The sequence below is a fragment of the Pteronotus mesoamericanus genome, unplaced genomic scaffold (genome assembly GCF_021234165.1).
Source record: "Pteronotus mesoamericanus isolate MK-2021 breed Mesoamerican mustached bat unplaced genomic scaffold, CSHL_Meso_final contig_42, whole genome shotgun sequence".
Taxonomy (NCBI): Eukaryota; Metazoa; Chordata; class Mammalia; order Chiroptera; family Mormoopidae; genus Pteronotus; species Pteronotus mesoamericanus.
In genome coordinates this window covers 2336310-2355329 of record NW_026555157.1, presented here as the reverse complement: position 1 = coordinate 2355329, position 19020 = coordinate 2336310, and the positions used below count along the sequence as shown (strand labels likewise).

The window sequence follows — 19020 nt, the reverse complement described above, 5'->3', positions numbered from 1 at the left end:
GATCAGGCCGCCTCTCCCCGCCCTGCGGAAGCGCATCACCGAGTGCGCCTGCGCAATGGGCGCCAGGTCCGCTCTTCGCCACCGGGACCTTTTTGTGCTTTTTGTTTCAGAATAGGTTTGGTGGGAGAGGATTTTTCGCCTTTCCTTCCCTCCCATATCTTCCCCGTGTATGGACGCTAAAAGCTGCAGTTGCTGCTGAGCTAGTCAGATAGTGATTCAGCTCTAGGATGTGAACTCTTCTACTAGACGCTCTCCAGAGGAACGGAGGTAACCGCGCCCGACGGCTCAAGCAGTGCGCGTGCGTGTGAGGGGGTGGGCGCGCCAGACAAGATCCCTACTGCGCAAGTGTGGCAAGAAGGCTTTCCCTGGCAGTGGAGTGAAATCTACTCTTTGTGGGAGAGGTGTCTCGTTGGCCTGTGTACGTCGCGCCCAGTGGAGCTGTCGCTGGTGGCATTTGAAGCCCATCTGTCACCAATGCCCCAGGACCTGTGCGCTGTCTCTCACTGGGAGGCTTTGTGCAAGTTCCTTTCCCGGGCTAGAGATTTAATGTTCTCAATATGTCAAAATGGGCCTTGCAATCATTGATTTCGAAGTTGTTTTCTACTTCAGCACTAGTTCAGTATCAGGTAACAGCAGTGCAACGAAATCTTTCCAAGCAACCTCTCTTTCCTCCTCCTAGGGAAGAGCAGCAACGGAGGAGAGAAATAACACATCTGAAATTCTCATGCTCTAGAGAAAAGCTGCTAATAAGAATGAAAGTTAAAGAATTGCTTTTGTGAAGAATTCTACAGTCCGAAAGTGCCAGTTACCCACTTGTTACACCTTTGGCAGGACTTCTAATCTGGTCCTTGCCTTTTCTGTCTCTAGAGTTCCTCCACTTATCACATTTTGACACTTTTCATTTACTTCTCCATAGCTCTTGCTTGTACTCCTCAACTCTCTTCATTTTAGTCATAGCCATAGCCAAACACCTAAAAAAAAAAATTTGTTCTTTACAAATCAATGACATGCAGTATCCTTAATCTGATAGCAGGGTTGCTCATGAACTTATTCTTCTCTTTAAGGCAATTAGAAAAACAGTGGAATGGAAAGCAAGTGCTGTGGTCGCCCCATGTTGTGCTCCTTGTCAACAATGTATACATTCTTGTTAGGGGTCCTGTTCATTGCTTTAAGCTCAAGTCGCATCCTGTTGGTAAAATATTCAGCCAATGAAGGTAAGTTAAGACTTGGAATATGTATGGAGTACTTCCATCTAATCACATTCCTTCTCCTGTCTTGGGTTTTCTTGTGTATAAAATGGGGATGATACCTTTTCAAGTACTCTGCTTCATATGAATGAAAAATGCTTCAATTTGATTTTTTAAACTTTCATTCCTTAGCAAGAAAAACTTTTGATGTTTTGTGAAATTTGGATCAGTCAAGAGAAGGATCCAATCCTATACAGGACAGATCATATCATTGGACTATTGTTTTAATCAACCAGTCTTTCTGGGACTGTAGCAATATATATAATTATAACTAATTTTGAAATAAGCAAGAGTATATATTTTTGTGGTCACTTGGCATTTCTGATGTTCTGTCTTAATTACTGTATCAGTGGGACAAGACAGATTATTAGCTTTGATAAATACATGCTTAAGGAATATTTTTTTAACGTAAAAATTTATATTTAAACAGTTTAATTCCACAAAACTGTATTGAGAACCTTTTACAAGTTACTGAGGAGACATAAAATTATGACACCATGACTTTAATGGTCTGCTTGGAAAGTCAGATGTGTATATTTCTCTACTTCAGTTAGCATTTGTCTGCCAGGCCCTAGGCTAAATATAAGCAGGGTCCAAAGTGCATATGACATAGACCTAGTTCTCAAGAATTGTGTTTATTAGAAAAGACATCATGTAAACATATTGTGAATATGTAATATAATTAATACAGTTCTATACTAAAGATGAAGTAATAGTTTGGAATAGAAAGTGGTATATTCTGTCTGAGAGAGGATGATGTGGAGTGCAAAGGGATAAGGGAACACTTCCTTGATAAGGTAACAGTTGATCCACAAGAATACAAGTGATCAGGGGCATTCAAAGCAGAGGCAACAGACTCCGAAAATGAGCAAATGCGTAAAAGCAGGTTGGATTGTGGGAACATGTAGTTCAGAATTACAGAGCAAAAGGTTTAAGGACTTGGAGGGGAGGGAAAAGGCATGCTTGGCCAGAGGGAGAAGTGATGATCAGATATTTAAGGACTTCATAAATCATGCTAAGGTTCTGGGACTTTATTCTCTAGACCTTAGAGTCTGGGGAGTAAGGAGTACTTGAAGGATTATGAACAGAAGGGAAAAGTGAAAGAGACTATTATAGTAGCTGGGTGCAGGATGGACAAAAGGGGGAAGAGACTGGAAGCGGGTAGCCAGTCAGGGGATTATTGCAAATTCAAGTCACAGATGATGGAGGCTAATCTAGGGATTGGAAGTAGGAACAGAAAGGAGAAAATAGGGTAAAGCAATATTCTAAACATAAAAAAAGACAGGACTTTGAGAATATATTGAATGTGGAGTTTAAAAGAGATAAAATACTGTATAGCTCAAAGTTTTGTTGGGAGTGATAAGTGGATCATTGATGTTCTCAGCTGAGATGAAGACAATTAAGAGAAAGAACAGACTGGACTGAGTTCACATGGAATACAGAATTTTAGCTCTTTACCTTTCATGAGGCCAGTAGCTGTGTACTTGTTCACTGCAATAATGAATAACTACAAAGTAGTTATTCATATGCATGTGTTAGCATTAAATGTTCCAGAACACAGATTTGGAGACATTAGTATTAAACTGACATTTAAAATTCTAGAAGCAGAGGGCTCATTCAGGGTAAACATGCAAACCGGAAAACAGCCAAAGACAGAACTCCAAGGAGTGCCAACGTTTTAACAGACATGCTGACGCTCAGGAGGATGTTAAGAAGGAATTGTTAGTGAGAAATAAATGCATGTGACTCAGAAGGAAAGGAATGAGTTTGAAGACAGAGGGAATTGCAACATCATAAAGATTAAAACATGCCCTTTGGAATTAGTAATGAGAAGATACTCCATACTCTCAGGAGAAGGTAGGTTGAATGCAATGGTAGGATGAGAAACAAGTTTGCTTGGGGACAAGACCTAAATGGAAAGTGAGCAAAACGAAGATAATGAATGTTGACAGTGTTTAGGGAATGGGGGGCGGGGGAGCAGGTGGGATCTTATTCAGTGTTTGGTTTTTTTGGATGAGAGTTTTAAGCATGTTTATAGGCCAAGGAGAGTAAATCAGTTAACAGAAAGATAAAGGGGATACTGAAGTCAGAGGAAATGGATGCATAGTAGCACCAAGGCCCCTTTTGGAGGGACTAAAGGGAAACCAATAAAGACGGATGTAATGTAGATAAGGTATGTGAGTGTGGCAGCAGGTAAGTGGAGGGAGTTACCACATGATGCTGAGACACAGTTTCTAATCAACCATGAAAGAAATACAAGAAGAAAAAATAAAAAGAAAAAGTTAAAGAACAGTGACAAGAGTTTGAATTGTATTCTGAAGCCTCCACCCCAACTCTATTCTTGTGTGTGCATGTTTGCTCATATGTATCATGATAGAGATCCATGCAAAGTATTATTGGAGGAAAATAGAGTGTGATTTCAGTCTGGCTTCAAGCTCAGAAAAGGGAGAAGGAGATCTTTTAACTAGGCTTTGAATGATGTGAAAAAAGTTTAACAGGCAAATAACTAAATTCAGGTTAACATTTATTAAGTGCCTAGTAAGTGCAAAGCAACAGTAACTCCCAGGTGTTAGTTAAATCTTCTGTCTTCTAGTTGGTTAGATGATGGCTAATGTGGTCCCTTTCTCATAAGGAGCTTACATTCTAATGGTAAGATGCACACATAAAAAAACAACTATAATACAATGTGTTAAGTACTGTTATAGAGGTTTATAGGTACTGCTACAGGATCAGAGATGAATAAAGAATTATGCTTAGGTTGTGAAAGTCAGGGAAAACCACAGAAAAGAGGAAAACATGTTCTGGGGAGAAAGAATGGTAAATTGGTGTTTTTCCTCTGTACTTGGCTAGTCAGGGTTTTTAATATTATGACCAAGGGAAACAAGCAAATGTTTTAAAAAAGAGGAAAAATGCATTCCTGAAAATAGAACCTAATAAGGTTTGTGTTTGTTTTTAGCAAAATTATACAACAGGTTGTTTGTAAGCATTTGGAAATGACAGAAGTAATAGCTAAGACCAAGGCATACTGAGCAAACCTCATTTCCTAGTTAGATTGACTTGTACCTCAGGATGGTTTCCCTACATGGGGCTTTGGAGGTGTCAGAGTATTTTCTCTCAGCTCTAGAGTAGCCAGAGCCCTCGACCAGTTGCCTGTTGCCTCAAATGACTTCCTTCTTTTCTCCCAATGTACCATTTGTCCCAGAGTACCAAACAAATATTATCTGTGTGTGCCCTGATAGTGAAACAGAGAGGAGAACTCTTTGTTAGTGTAGTATCACAGAGTGCCCCTTGAGCTGGGTACAAGGCTCACAAAGTCACACAGGAGGCACCGTGAGCTGAGTAATAATTCAGCCAGATCAATTCATAGCTGCTGGAGGAGTCTGGCCCTGAGTATCAATTAATGGTCAATTAGAAGTCTCTAATACCAAGCCACAAAGCTTTTATTGTCTGTAGCCCTATCCTCCTCAATATATTTATCAGCAGCTTGGATGAAAACATGAGAGGCATATTTGTCAAATTCAAGGATAATGCTGAGTAGGGTAGAAATAGATAAAATATTAGGTGAATTAATTAAAAAATCCAAAAGAGCAAAGCCAACTGGATGAATTTTAATATAACTAACATTAAAATCCAGCTTTTATGTTTAAAACCAACTCTACTAACTGTATATAAGCACTGTAGGGAACAAAATTTATAGTTAAAATAACATTTTTGTTACATTTCAGAAAACAAATACGATTATCTTCCAACTACTGTGAATGTGTGCTCAGAACTAGTGAAGCTGGTATTCTGTGTGCTTGTGTCAATCTGGGTTGTAAAGAAAGGTGAGTCTTGAAACAATACTATATTCATGTTAAACATCAAAATTACAGAATCGAAAAGTTTTAGAAGCGACAGGAACATTTTATATCATTTAGCCCATTAATTTTACATGAGGACACTAAAATACAAACAAAAATATGATTATCCATGTTTTGCAAATGGAGAGAAAGCCTTATGCAGTTATTGGTCTCGGGCAGAGCCAGAACTCCAAGCCACGTTTTCTAGTGTCCTGTCCATTGCTCTGTCTCTAGCTTGTTTCAGTAATGGGTCACACAGTAAGTTAGTTTTTATTCAAATTCAGGATTTTTTAAATTACTGCTGTCTGACTTACAATGTAGCATATTGCAAAGCAGTCCCTGTTTCCTTCAGGGGAGGCAGTATAGTGCATTGGAGTCAGGAAAACTGAATTTTGGGGAAGGTTATTTTAACTTCTCTGAGCTCCAGGTTCATCAGCTATCAAGGATATTAATCCTTCCTCAAATGTAGAGTATCTAGCCTTTTATGGCTCTTTATATTAATTCTTCATGCATGTTTCATAATTCTTATTGAGCCTTTGCTGTCTTTACTACTTTGATCTGCCTTCCATGTGAAGTAAACAGAATTTATTAAAGGACTTGTCCACAGAAGATGTCTTGTCATATTCAAGAGTTTCAATCTGTGCAAAGTTTCCAGTTAGCGAAATACATTTCTTGATCTCATGAAATTCATGCATTATTTTCAGGGCTTGAATTTAAATTTTCTGTCTTTTCATTTTATTTTATATTCTCTCTTATAGTACCTTCCTGAGTTTTTGAAAATCTAGAAATGGTACAATAACTCAATACTGGGATTAGTAAAATTTAATTTTCTCCTCCAGATATAAATTTTCACCTAGCATCTATCTCCCTTTCCTGTTCCCACCCCCCACAGAGAGGGGGTGGGGAATACTAGCAAGAACTCTTTGAGGTTTTTTTCTACTTATTTTAATTTGTTGATTTTTCCCTTGATTTTATGCTTTCAGAGTATTAAGAGGAACCATAAGTGTATCCTGAGTTGTCTTAAGCAATACTTCTACCTCAGGTTAACAGGAATTAGGAGTATCCGTAATCCTGAAGTGTTGCCAACATCAGCGACGGTGCACAGTGGTGGGGTGCAGAAAGAGAATGAAACTCTGTATTGTCTTTGATTTCTTAAAGCCAACAGCACTTATAGAAGCAAGTTTATAAAACCTCTTTTAAAGAATTATGTCAAAAATCAAATATAATTTACTGTCTATAAAAATATGGGCTTTCTCATCATGGTGATTTATTTATTGTTGTTTTTTTTTCTTTAGAAGACCATAAAAGTAGAAACTTGAGATGTGCTTCCTGGAGGGAATTCTTCAATTTCATGAAGTGGTCCATTCCAGCTTTTCTTTATTTCCTGGATAATTTGATTGTCTTCTATGTCCTTTCCTATCTTCAACCTGTAAGTAAATATGACAAAATAGCATTGGGAAAACACAGATGAATGAATTTCAAGGCTAATCCTTTTTTTTTTTTAAATCATTTTCCTTAGCATTGTTAGTTGCTCTCCCTGGCCTTCCTGAAGTTTGACCAGAATCATTTGAGTACTGACTTTAAAATCTGCTTGCCATATTCTCTCACTGTAAGAGTTTTCTGTATAAAACTGTTCTGATTGTTTGGCAGGAGTTACACCCTGGCCATTGAATCTGGACCGATCTCTCTGTGTAACCTTAATCAACATGCCTATTTTCTGAGCCATCCTATCCATGATCACCAGCCTCTAATATTAATCTCAACATATAGGTGCTCCAAGGAGACTTAACTTGGAAAATTACACACTCAGTGCACTGCTCTTTCTTATACCTACTTAATATAGTTAATAGATGTTCTTTTTGTATCATTTTCTTTTTGTTAGTCATTTAACTAACAAGTACTTTAACAATAGAGATTGTATCCTCCCAACTCTAAATGCTTCCTGTAACTGATACTACTAGGAATATTTTTAATCTCTTTCGGTATTTTTCTTGCCAATTTAGAGAACCATTAATAATCAGAATTAAAATTGGTCTTCTCTTACCTATTACTCAGTTTGGGTCATGTGATTATATTTTCCTAATGTTTTATAAATTGAGCATTTCTGTTGCCATTGCCAAAATGTGTTATAAGTTTCTTTAAAGTACAAATTCAGACATTTCTATCATAAATGGGATTTTATTGGTTCTTGTCCTCAATGTGAAGCCTCTTAAATATAGCCACATTAGTTTGTGAGTGGGATGAAAAGGAGGGATTCATAGAACACTACAGCTGAAAACAGGAGTTTGATTCTTTTGCACAATTTAGAAGCTGTGTAACTAGGCAAGCCCCAACTCTAAGAGTCAGTTGCCCATCTGTAAAAGAAAATAATGTTACTATACCAGTTCAAAGGCAGGGACCTGGGCTGGGTGATCACCTGAAGTTCCTTTCAGCTCTGCGATCCATGTTATTATTAGTAAGTTTCCATTCACCAAAAATGTGTCCTCTCCTACATTCTTGCTTCCATTCTGTTTTTCAGATCTGAGAATTCCTGTACACAGTGACATAATTCTTCATATTCAACAAGTATATATTTGTTATATTTTATTTGTATCCAACAGATTACTGGTAGCTCTACATTTATATGTCTTTCCTACACTGCCCAGTATCAAAGCAAGATTACAATTTCCTGTTTTTCTTTCAACGTATGCTTTGCACTTCCTTCCTGATTGTGTACAACCACAAGTATTACAGAGTAAATCACACAGCTGTGTATTGCTGGAATGAATTAAATAGAGATGCATGGAAGTTTTAGGGCAAAGAGCTCTAGCGTTTTGTTTAATCTATACTGTTGCATGGGAAGAGTTTTCTGAAGTCATCAGGCCAGCCAAGACGCTTGATTAGAACACTTGCACTGCCATTGTTGTGACTGATCAGAGCTGCCACTTCCCCACTTTCCTTATATCCTCTTAACTCTTCTAACTGGTGGTTCACAGATGTTCATCTACGGAGACAGACATTGAGAAAATCTTAAAATAGTGGTACCTGTAAAAATTCAGTAGAAAAACAATAATGTTGTAGTCTTGGAATTTTTGTTAATTGTTATTGGATTTACTGTTATTTCCTTAATTCAGCTGCATGTTGCCCATATGAGCTGGTTATATAAGTTTGTTGTTACTCTTTGTAGTTTAACCATCTTCAAGTGACAGCAAGGAGGAAGGCAGGGTGAACCAAATCAGTAGGATTTGTTTTTAAAAATTATTAATATTGTCAGATCCAATTATGAGGAACAGTAATTAAATTTCATACTTTCTAGGCCAAAATGTGTGTGTCTCTATTTTCAGATTAATAATCTCATGTGAAATATGACTGAATTTACGAAAACAGACCTTTATAAAATTTGACTAACACATTTCTGAAAATTTAGAACAATGTGAATAAATCCCAAGGACTGTCAAATAAATATGAGTTTGGTAGTGAATCACTGATAGTTCAACCAGGAAAATTGAGTCAAGTCTATAATAGTAAGGATGCTTAAAAACCTCTATCTCAATTATCTTAAATGGGCCTAACAGAACCTGCCTTCTCTCTAGCCATAGAAACAGTATTAAAAGACTGTAAACCACTTTGAGAGCTTAGAAAAGTATTCTTTGGAAGCATGGTAACTGTTATTTCATACAAAAACCTTTAGCATTTGTAGGTATTTCCAGATCTGCACATACAGATTATTTACACAGGCATTTGCTGAATTTCAACACATTTTGAAAGCCTGTACAATAATTTGATCATATCTGCATAAATTTAACAAGCAATAAAAATGGAATTTAATCTTCTAGTGAAATAGCTGCCCTAATAACCCCTCTGGTTTTTGACCAAAAAAGCTTTTCTTGTCAGGTGAACCACCAAGCTGGGAGATTTCTTAGGTCAGTACTTTATTTGGATTGTAACTCTATCTCCTCTTTCTTTCTAGGCCATGGCTGTTATCTTCTCAAATTTTAGCATTATAACAACAGCTCTTCTATTCAGGATAGTGCTGAAGTAAGTAACTTGTTGTGAAAGCATATGTGGTACTTTAAAACGGCACAGCCTTGTTTCAGATGATATACCCAGAGCACTGAGCCCTCTGAATCCCAAGGCCAGGATTTTATTCCTAATTGGCTTTGTGTATTGGCGAGTTGCTTAACCCGCCTGGAAAGCACCTCCTCTGCTAGTCTGTCTAAATCCTCTGTGATTCCATGTTCTAAATGTTTTTTCTTAGCATCTAAAAAGAAAAAGAAAAAAAGATAATTGACTGTGTTATGAGTTTAATTTTTAACAAAGAATTCATGAAGTGGCTTGTTTTTCCCCCCCCCCCCCCCCCCAGAATCTCTATTACAGTAATAGGGAACCAAGACATTCCTGAGATTAATAACATTTGTTATTTGGAGTTCAGAGATGATAATGAGTGGCAAATTCTTTGTTAAACTACTTGAGTACATGATTTAAGTTCTAACTGGATGAGGATTTGCGTAAGGAATCAAGTCACATTAATAGTAATAAAAAGGATGAACTTTTAAACTTCAAAATTCTATCTCTAGTCCTTCCTATCTCTTGGAAGACCTTTGAATAAAATAAACATTTTTAACTCAATAGACTCTGCTGCAAAAGCAAAGGCCAAAACGTTCTAAAGTGGAATGGGATCTGGGTACTTAACTCCAGTTTGATTTGTTATTTAATGATGATGATGATAAAAAATAAAGTTAACTTCTTGTTATATTTGTTGTGATTGTTTTTCTTTAATTCTGCATTCACTTTCCCTTTTTAATTTCTTGTTTCTCAATGTGGTGTATCATAGCATGCTCTTTCATTTATGTATATAGAATAATGAATGGCTTGGTACATAGACACTGAGTAAATAAGTGTTGAATCCATAGTGCCTTCAATACATAAATTATATGGAATTCTTAAAAGATTTTTTTCCTCCTGAGAAACATTATATTTAATGATTGATGTAAGAGATAGAAAAATACGAACATTTGACTTTGCCCAGTTTAAATGTTGCAGTACACTGAAGTTTTCTTTTACATCTTATTTTTTATGAAATTTTTTCATTATGAATTGTGAAAAGAATTCAACTAACATATTAAAGAATGCTATTCCCAAAATGTTTTGAAGTCTTTAAAATCAACATGAAAGTCACATTGTAGGATTAAAAGTTGGCTTCTGAGAAAATATATGTAAGCAATAATATTTTTATATTGGTTCCTGTGATAAAATTAAGAGATGCACTTGCATAAAGGAATTAAAGTTGACTCCAACACATAATAAAAGGCTCACTATTTAGTAAGGAAGCAAAGGTCTCAAAAACATGTTTTTTTAAAAAGTGAACTTCTTTTCCCTTAAATGATAATTAACAGACATGGTATTATACTTATTGTGTAATACATAATATGTGTTATTTAACTGAATTATGTCAAAATTATATCAATTTAAAACTAAACTTACCAAAGAAAAGATGCAAAGCACATATTGCCTGAGTAGAAATTGGCCAGTAGTTTGACTCCGGGACATGAGCCTTGGCTCTGAGGCTAAGGTGAGGGGCCACTTAGAAAGACCCTGCCTACCCAGAGCAGGTTCAGCGGCTCTTTAGACAGTTGTGGCCAGGGAGGTTCTCCTCGGCCAGGCAGTGGTGAGAAGACACTAAGGACTCAGGGCCAAGCACTGCACCTTTTCTACCCTATTTTGCCTGAATCTTACCTTGACCCATGAGGCAGGTACTGTTCCCCTAGTCACCAAGAGATTTCATCTCAAGCCGAGTCTGTGCTTGGAGCCGAGAATCACTGAGCATTTTGCAGTGTTTGGGTAGCTTCCTCTGACTGTAGAGGAGGGTGTCTGTGTGGACAAAGCCGGGGAAAGAGGGACCAACTTGAAATGGGCTGCTTGCTTTCGGGCAGAGAATGCTGCCACCGTGGGCAAAGATGGGCCTGATAAATTTTTAAGCATTTAACAAGTTATATTTACAAAGTTAATTCTAACTATAACCAAATCCAAATCTATTTATACTATAAACTGTGAATGTTTGCTTTTACTACTATTAATTATATAATTAATTGTATCATGGCTGGTTTTAAAAAAATTAACTTATGAACTAAAATTTAAAATATTTTTTTCACATCTTTTACCCTTTGATATTCAAGCAGTAATTCTGATTCTTAGACATGCACTTGCTTTGTGGTTAATATCTCTGCTTTGATTTCTTGGAAGTTATTTATATTAAAGAAACAATAAAATTACTCCATTTTTATTATTCCCACAAGCACTGACTTAGTTCCCAGAGTGGTTCTTAGTTTGACTGATTCGCAAATTAGCACTGAAGCTACTCTAAAAAAGTACAGCTAATATATAATAGTAAGTCTAATACTATCTTTTATGAGAATGCTTTTTAAATATTTTCTATTATTACATTTTAATATCAACTCAGTTTTGTTGTATTTTGATTGTTTTGTTGATGGTGGTTTATGTTTTGTCAATTTATCCTTATTTAATCCATTCTTTGACGCATTTGATGGTCTTCTACCCTTGGAAATAAAATTTTGACCTAAGAGTAACAGCTTGAGTTCTATCACATGTTCTAAAATTATTTGCCATAAATAACTCATTTTTCATTTAGAATATTATAGTTCTTATACTTCACTGTAGCATAGTCATGAAATACCTCTCCCATACAAAAAATGTAAGGCTACACAGGTTGGAAAAAATAAGTCCGGTGACTAATTCAAGAATTGGAAAATTGAGAAGTGGGAAAAGAAAATTATCACTATCCAAAATTTTAATTGTCTTTTCTAGAAAAGCCCCATGTGAATATATACATTTGTTCTTTGAAGTGTAGACATTGCTTCAAAGTGGAAACTGGTGGCAGGCCTCAGCGCCTTAGTGGTTTGCTCTAAAGCTTGGCAAAGTTGGATAACCTTGTTTGCTTAGGTGCTATTAAAGAATTTGCAACATGAGCATTGAGATTTGGGGGCAAAAGATAGAACTAAGACCAGCGCTTATTTTTGCCTAAAAAAATGTATATGTTTCTCTGATTTCTTCAAAAAGAAGCTAAAAAATTACTTAAAACATGTTTAGAAACATGATGGGTAACTTAGACTTTATGATAAAGTGTGGTTACTCTCTGAACCCGCAGAACCAAAGTGCAGCTCAGCAGTCAGCATTTCTCCAAAGTCATTCATTCACTTGGTAAATCTTTTTTATAATTTCTCATAAATCTGTTCCTGGTCGCTATCATTGTGCTACTAAAAATTATGTACAGTTTCATGTAAAAACATATGTAAATCTTTCCACTTAATTATTTTCATGCTGTTCCTTGGTTTACTACCACCAAAAACAGTAAAGATGCCCTATCTGACATAATTTGGACCTAATTATTGAGTTTCCCCTCAGTTGGTTGAGGGGCACCTCAAAATGGGGAATTATTTTTTTAAAATAGTTTAACTGAAGATAGGTAAATGTCCATTCTTTTAATGAAAAGCTAAGATCTTTGAGTATGTGTATTGGTCCAGAAGGAAGACATGCAAAACCAAGGCTTAGAGCCCTTCCTTCCCTTTCATAAATACATGGGTTTGAGGAAGTCAGTTAACCTCTCAGAACGTTGTTTCTTCTGTGGAACAGGAATTGCTTGAGCCATGGTCAGTGCTCAAATGCTCCAAAATTCTTGTAACTTGTAGTTATCTGTTACACTTCAGCCTTTCCTTATGTTATTCTCTTTTTCCCCACTCTGGTGTCATCTGACTAATCCATCTTCAAACCTGAAGATGTTTCCCCCAGACATTCTTGGTTTTGCATAGATTCTTCCCTCTGCCTGGATACATCACCAATTCACTTTTCACATGGCAAACTCCAGTTTATTGTTCACCTTTCTGCTCAAGTGCCCTTTCTTCTTTGAAGCAAGCAATACCTGACTCCATTACAGGCTCAAGTGTTCCTTCCTCAGTGTACCCCAATTGTTCTCTGTATCACTTGTCACACATTCTAGTGTCGTCATGTAGTTTCGTGGCTCTCTCCCTATTGAAGTGTAAATTCCTCAAGGATGGACATCAAGCCTTTGTCTTCCCAGGGTGCCTGGCACATAGTAGCTGTTTATTAAATGTCTATGAAACTGAATGAATCCACAAAACAGGATAATAAAAATGTATGTCTTCTGTGTATCACAAGATTGTTGTTAGGTAAAATAAGTAAAGAATTGTTAGGGCTTTGCATAACTCAATACTAAAAATATTTTTTTCCTTGTCTTATCAAACAGTAGTTTGCTGTAAAATGCTTTATGATTAGGTCATAGATCTGGGAGCCAGCTTCCTTAAGTCTTTTTTGGGTTATGAATACCTTTGAAATTTGACAGAGTTTTGAAGGGTTTCCCAGGGTTGGGGAGTGGGCCGAGAGTTCACCCATGTAGAAGATCTGGCACACACTGCAAGGATTCATATATCTGAAGTTCATCACATTCTGGTTTATGAAAACCAGATTGAGATCTCTGCTATAATTTACTTTATAATAAGATATAAAATTGTTGTTCCAAACTCTCAAGATCAGCTGTGAAGAAAGGAGGCTTAGTTAAATCTATAGGCTCAAAGGAAACTTACAATGAGGCGAAATGACAAAATGATCTTGATGTCTATTATAAAAGTGAATAAAAATACCAAGTTTAAGAAGCAGAGACGCAAATTGTGGGGAATCCCAGCAAAAACTGGCTACAGCTTATTCAACCAAGTACTCAAGTGTCTTGAGTTCTCAGGATAAGCAGTTGATATGGGAAGGGAGAAAAACCAATAGTAAAATCCTGTTTTTCATCTTTGAACAGGAGGCACCTAAACTGGATACAGTGGGCGTCCCTCCTGATTCTCTTTCTGTCTATTGTGGCCCTCACTGCTGGGACTGAGACTTCCCAGCATAGCCTAGCAGGACATGGATTTCATCACGATGCCTTTTTCAGCCCATCCAATTCCTGCCGCCTTTTCACAAGTGAGTGTCCCAGAAAAGACAATTGCACAGCAAAGGAATGGACTTTTTCTGACTCTAAGTGGAACGCCACATTCAGATACTTCAGTCACATCCGTCTTGGCTTGGGCCATGTTCTCATTATAGTCCAGTGTTTTACTTCTTCAATGGCCAATATCTATAATGAAAAGATACTGAAGGAAGGGAACCAGCTCAGTGAAAATATCTTCATTCAGAACAGCAAACTCTATTTCTTTGGCATTCTTTTCAATGGGCTGACCCTCGGCCTTCAGAGCAGTAACCGTGATCAGATTAAGAACTGCGGGTTTTTTTATGGCCACAATGCGTTTTCGGTAGCCCTTATTTTTGTAACTGCATTCCAGGGCCTCTCAGTGGCTTTTATTCTGAAGTTTTTGGATAACATGTTCCATGTCTTAATGGCCCAGGTCACCACTGTCATCATCACAACAGTGTCTGTGCTGGTCTTTGACTTCAGGCCCTCCCTGGAGTTTTTCTTAGAAGCCCCATCAGTTCTTCTCGCCATATTTATTTATAATGCCAGCAAGTCCCAAGCTCTGGACTGCGGACCTAGGCAAGAAAGGATCCGAGATCTAAGTGGCCATCTTTGGGAGCGCTCCAGTGGGGTAAGTTTGTGAGGATACTGCTTTTTGCCTGTTCTTCCCCAATTCAAAGTATGGTTACACAAGAAAAGAAATAGATTAGCACTGGTTTATCAAAGGGTATATTAGATCTCTGTGACTTTTAAAATTTATTCAACATCTATCAGACTCGTGTGCAAGAGCTCATGATATGCTGTCAGGGTCCCAGAAAAAATATAAATCGCAGTCCGAAGGACCTTAAAAACATTAGTTGTAAACAAACATTTTAGAGTCACAGAACTGGAGGGTACCTCACAGGTTTATCTTGTCCAGTCACCCTAGTTCACAAGAGAAGAAACAGACTCAGGCTAAATGTGATACTAAGTAAAAGAACTGGTACTAAGCCCATGAGGTCTGACTCCTACTTCATTACTCTTTCCACTCCATCATTGCTGGGGGAACAAGCCTCGTTCATAAGAAAAGTTGATGTAGCTCCCTATTTTCCCTGTAGTTATTCATAAACCACAGTGCCAGGTGGCCAGGCATTGTTTATCTCACTAAGGTGGTGGCTTTCAAAAGGATCTTACAAGAGAAAAATATTTTCTAGAAAAACACTTATGCAATTATTCTGAATCAGTATTATCCAGTTGCTTATTACTGTTTTATAAGGGTCTGTTAGTCATGTTATTAGCAAAATATTAATGATCTTTTGGAGATTCAAGTAAGGAGTTAAATATTTGTTATTAATAAAAGATTTAAATTTACAATTTCCATGAACACTAAGTATGAAATATTTTACGCAATGAACATTTCCTTTTTTTGGAAAAAGCAGTCTGTTTTTATTAGAATTCATGGTGGAGCTCTGCTGAACAATGCCTCTGAAATGGTGATACAACAGATTCTTCAGATGTAAAAATTAGAATCTTGGGCCCCAAATGTCATGATCTCAGCCAGAGTATAGATTCAGAAGTCCTATGTCCTTTTCCAGTGGTCTGATAACACTGTTCGCTCTGCTTTTTAGGTATAAGAATATCAATTTAGGTAAGAAGCCCGCCCTACTTTGTATCTTTCTCCAATCTTTAGTCACTTCCCTTCAAAACCAACAGAGGGTGCTCCTTACTTTGCTCATGTTAACTTGAAAATTCAAGTACTACACCCAGGTTTATTTCAATTTTTCATGATCTTATTATACATATAAAATGAACTTTCCAGGAACTTCAGTATATATTCAATATCATGTAACCAAATTATATCTATATTTTAATGGAATAAAATCCATGACTTGTTAGTGAGTTTTCTCCTTGGTAGTCATTAAAAACACTACATTTCTAGTTTGGTTTTAATTAATTACCGATTTCATGTTTCCTTTTAGGATGGAGAGGAACTGGAAAGACTTACCAAACCCAAGAATGCCAGTGAGTCAGATGAAGATACTTTCTAACTGGTAGCCAGATAAATTGGCTGATCTCACAAGGTTGTTTTCACATTTTCAGCATGTGTCATATTCATCTTTTCACTTTGATAAACCAAGAACATTTCCAAAGAAAAATGCTCTTTGCATATATAACTACTTCCTAAACAGTTCTACCCAAAGCTTCAAGTGCACAGAAGCTAAAAAGGTCTAAGGAACTGACATATGAGTAACAGTACAGAGACTGCATTAATGACCAGTGCTTGATAAAATAACAAGATATATTCACAGATTTTTTTTTTTTTTTGGTCATCCAAGGTTCCAAAAACCTTATAATAATCAGGTTAGCTGTGCCCCATAAATACACACGTACAGATCAATTTGCCAGATACTGTTAATTATGTAGTTCTACTCCGTGTGCCGAAGTCTTTACTTTTTTATCATTATAAACATCACCTGGATTGTCCCTTGAATTTTTGAGGCCTTGGGGATACACATTTTGCAATTAAAAAGCAACACGACTCTAAAGAATTTGGTCGAAGGACTGCCCCACTTGGCTGCAACATTGATTTGAGGTCAGTGCAGTCTGTGCTAAATACTTTGCTGAAGAAGCAACTTTTCAAAAACAAAATCTCAGAATTTTAATCTTGAGGAAATTCATAGGAAATTTAATTTTTAGTGATTATCTTTTGATGGTTTTCTATACACATAAACTTCAATTTAGGTGAAAATTGCTTCCCAGTCACCAGTTATCAGTTGTATTTTAAATCACATAAGCCATAGTGGGTTTTTTTCCTCCTCAGATTGATCTTATTCTTGGATTGTCATTTTTTGGAGAACTAAGACGAAGCCATTTCATTTTCTTAGATATTAATCAGAACTTACGATAATTAATATTGTATCTGGTTCCTAGATTTGAGACATTGGCTTCAGAATCATAACCAGATTGTCAGTATGATTAATGCCTACGAGTTCCTTTTAAAAGCATCACTTTGCAAACAAATGACTTCCACCAAAGTATGAATTATATTATTTTAAAAGACAGGAAGGCCAATAATAAAGCACTTTATAGCAATATTTTACACTCCAAGTGCATGGTATTTTTCAACATAGCTTTGCATGCAGCCAACTGATTCTGAGGTAGAGAAGTCAAGTGATGGATAGTTTTAAAATGATAAAACAAATGACTTGCCCACAGTCATGCAGCTGGATGATAGCAGAACAAGAGTTAGCATTAGCTAATAGGCCTGTGTGTCTATGCAGCAGTACACTGAATGTGAGCCTTAAGGTGTCATTTTCATGCAGTTCATTCATCTCTTCTTTCCTCTAATTTTCATACAGATGAACATAAGGAAATACTATCTATAATCTATCTGTGATATGCAGAATATGACTGGCAAGAGTTGGTGGAAATTTAAAAATAAAATAATTATTAAACCTATGTCTTATGTTGTCACTCTGTCATGGGAAGTGGGATGTTGAGTACTTTTCATTTCAAAAAATGGGGTGGGGCGAAGACCCAAACAACTTTTAAAACTTCTTTTTCAATAGACCTTGACTTCAGAGAATAGCAAAACTGTTCACCTTATCATAGGCATTCCCATTAGAGTTGTAAAAGAAGATTACATTATTATAACAATTTAAAAGTTGAGGAAAATCATATATAGGAAGACCTCACTTTTAGGAAATAAAGCATATAAAACATCTTACAGAACAGATAAAAATTACAGTATTATGGACAAATATACTGCCTACAGAATATATTAAATAACAGATTCCCCCAGTTCATGGAGCTTGATTTTCTTAGTTTTTTTTCACTCTCCTTTTCAGAAAGCATTTGTTGCCCAAAGTAAGGTTTACTTGTGTTAACCAATTAATGAGAGAAAAAGCTGGAGACAAAATAATGAAGTTCTGATGTGGGTGCATGGGAGTACTTGTGGTCACTGCTATTTTTAAAGGAGAATAACTGGAAGGGGATTAGTTTAGAAACCATATCCTGTCATCTCAGATGCTTGTGGAGTCAAGCGTATAACCTAGAAAGAGGAACAATTGTCGAGTGGAAAAGTAGATTTCTTCCCTATTCTAAAGAACCAAACTACAGTGGAAGTTACAGGCTGATGGTTGTTCTTTCCTAGATTGACTCCCAGCCTGGGCCATAGGCCATAGTAATCAAAACAGCATGGTACTGGCATTAAAACACACACAGATCAATGCAACAGAATAGAGAGCCCAAAAATAAACCTACACCTTTACAGTCAATATTTGACAAAGGAAGCAAGCACATACAATGGACTAAAGATAGGTTATTCAATAAGTGGTGTTGGGAAAATGGGACAGATGTGTGCAGAAAAATGAAACCAGACCACCATATTATACCACAGACAAGAAGAAATTCAAAATGGATTAAAGGCTGATATGTTAGACACAAAACCATAAAAATCCTAGAAGAAAACATAGGCAGCAAAATCTCAGACATTGCTCATAGCAATATTTGATGGGATATATCTCCCCAGGCAGGGAAACAATAAAAACATGGGACTACATCAAACTAAAAAGTTTTTGTACAGCAAAGAAAATCATCACCAAAATAAAAAGACAACCCATAGAATGGGCGAATATATTCATTGATACATCAGATAAGTGGTTAATACCCAAAATTTATAAAGAACAAAACACCAAAAAAAAAAAAAAAAAAGTGGGCAATGGACCTGAATAGAAACTTCTCCAGAGAGGACATACAGATGGCCAATAGACATGTGGAAAGGTGCTCAACATCACTGCTCATCCTCTGATTTAATTTAATGCATATTAAAACCACGTTGAGATATCACATGTCAGAATGGCTATCATCAATAAACAAGTGCTGGCGATGATGTGGAGAAAGCAGAACTGTTGCGCTGTTCGTGGGAATGCAGATTGGTGCAGCTACTGTGGAAAGAAGTATGGAGGTTCCTCAAAAAGTTAAAAATGGA

At 36.7% G+C, this 19020-nt stretch overlaps 1 protein-coding gene across 2 annotated transcripts; it reads left to right on the top strand.

Annotated features, from left to right (window-relative positions):
• The first annotated feature begins 50 nt into the window (after positions 1-50).
• SLC35A5 (solute carrier family 35 member A5) lies at positions 51-17452 on the top strand. 2 transcript variants are annotated; one of them, XM_054577308.1, is made up of 7 exons: positions 51-267; positions 1065-1214; positions 4973-5071; positions 6382-6515; positions 9036-9103; positions 13902-14682; positions 16010-17452. In XM_054577308.1, the coding sequence occupies exons 2-7, from the start codon at positions 1085-1087 to the stop codon at positions 16076-16078; spliced, it is 1281 nt and encodes a 426-aa protein (XP_054433283.1). In that variant the 5' UTR covers positions 51-267; positions 1065-1084; the 3' UTR covers positions 16079-17452. The 2 variants fall into 2 exon arrangements, with proteins under 2 accessions (XP_054433283.1, XP_054433284.1); XM_054577309.1 differs by lacking the exon at positions 51-267 and adding an exon at positions 389-626.
• Positions 17453-19020: the final 1568 nt, after the last annotated feature.

What these genes read in the sequence shown, in the direction of transcription:
- SLC35A5 (XM_054577308.1), top strand. Translation starts at nt 1,085, where the DNA reads ATGGAAAGCAAGTGCTGTGGTCGCCCCATGTTGTGCTCCTTGTCAACA. An exon ending in AATCTGGGTTGTAAAGAAAG is followed by an intron (nt 5,072 to 6,381) that starts GTGAGTCTTGAA and finishes TTTTTTCTTTAG; the next exon opens with AAGACCATAAAAGTAGAAAC. An exon ending in TCCTTTCCTATCTTCAACCT is followed by an intron (nt 6,516 to 9,035) that starts GTAAGTAAATAT and finishes CTTTCTTTCTAG; the next exon opens with GCCATGGCTGTTATCTTCTC.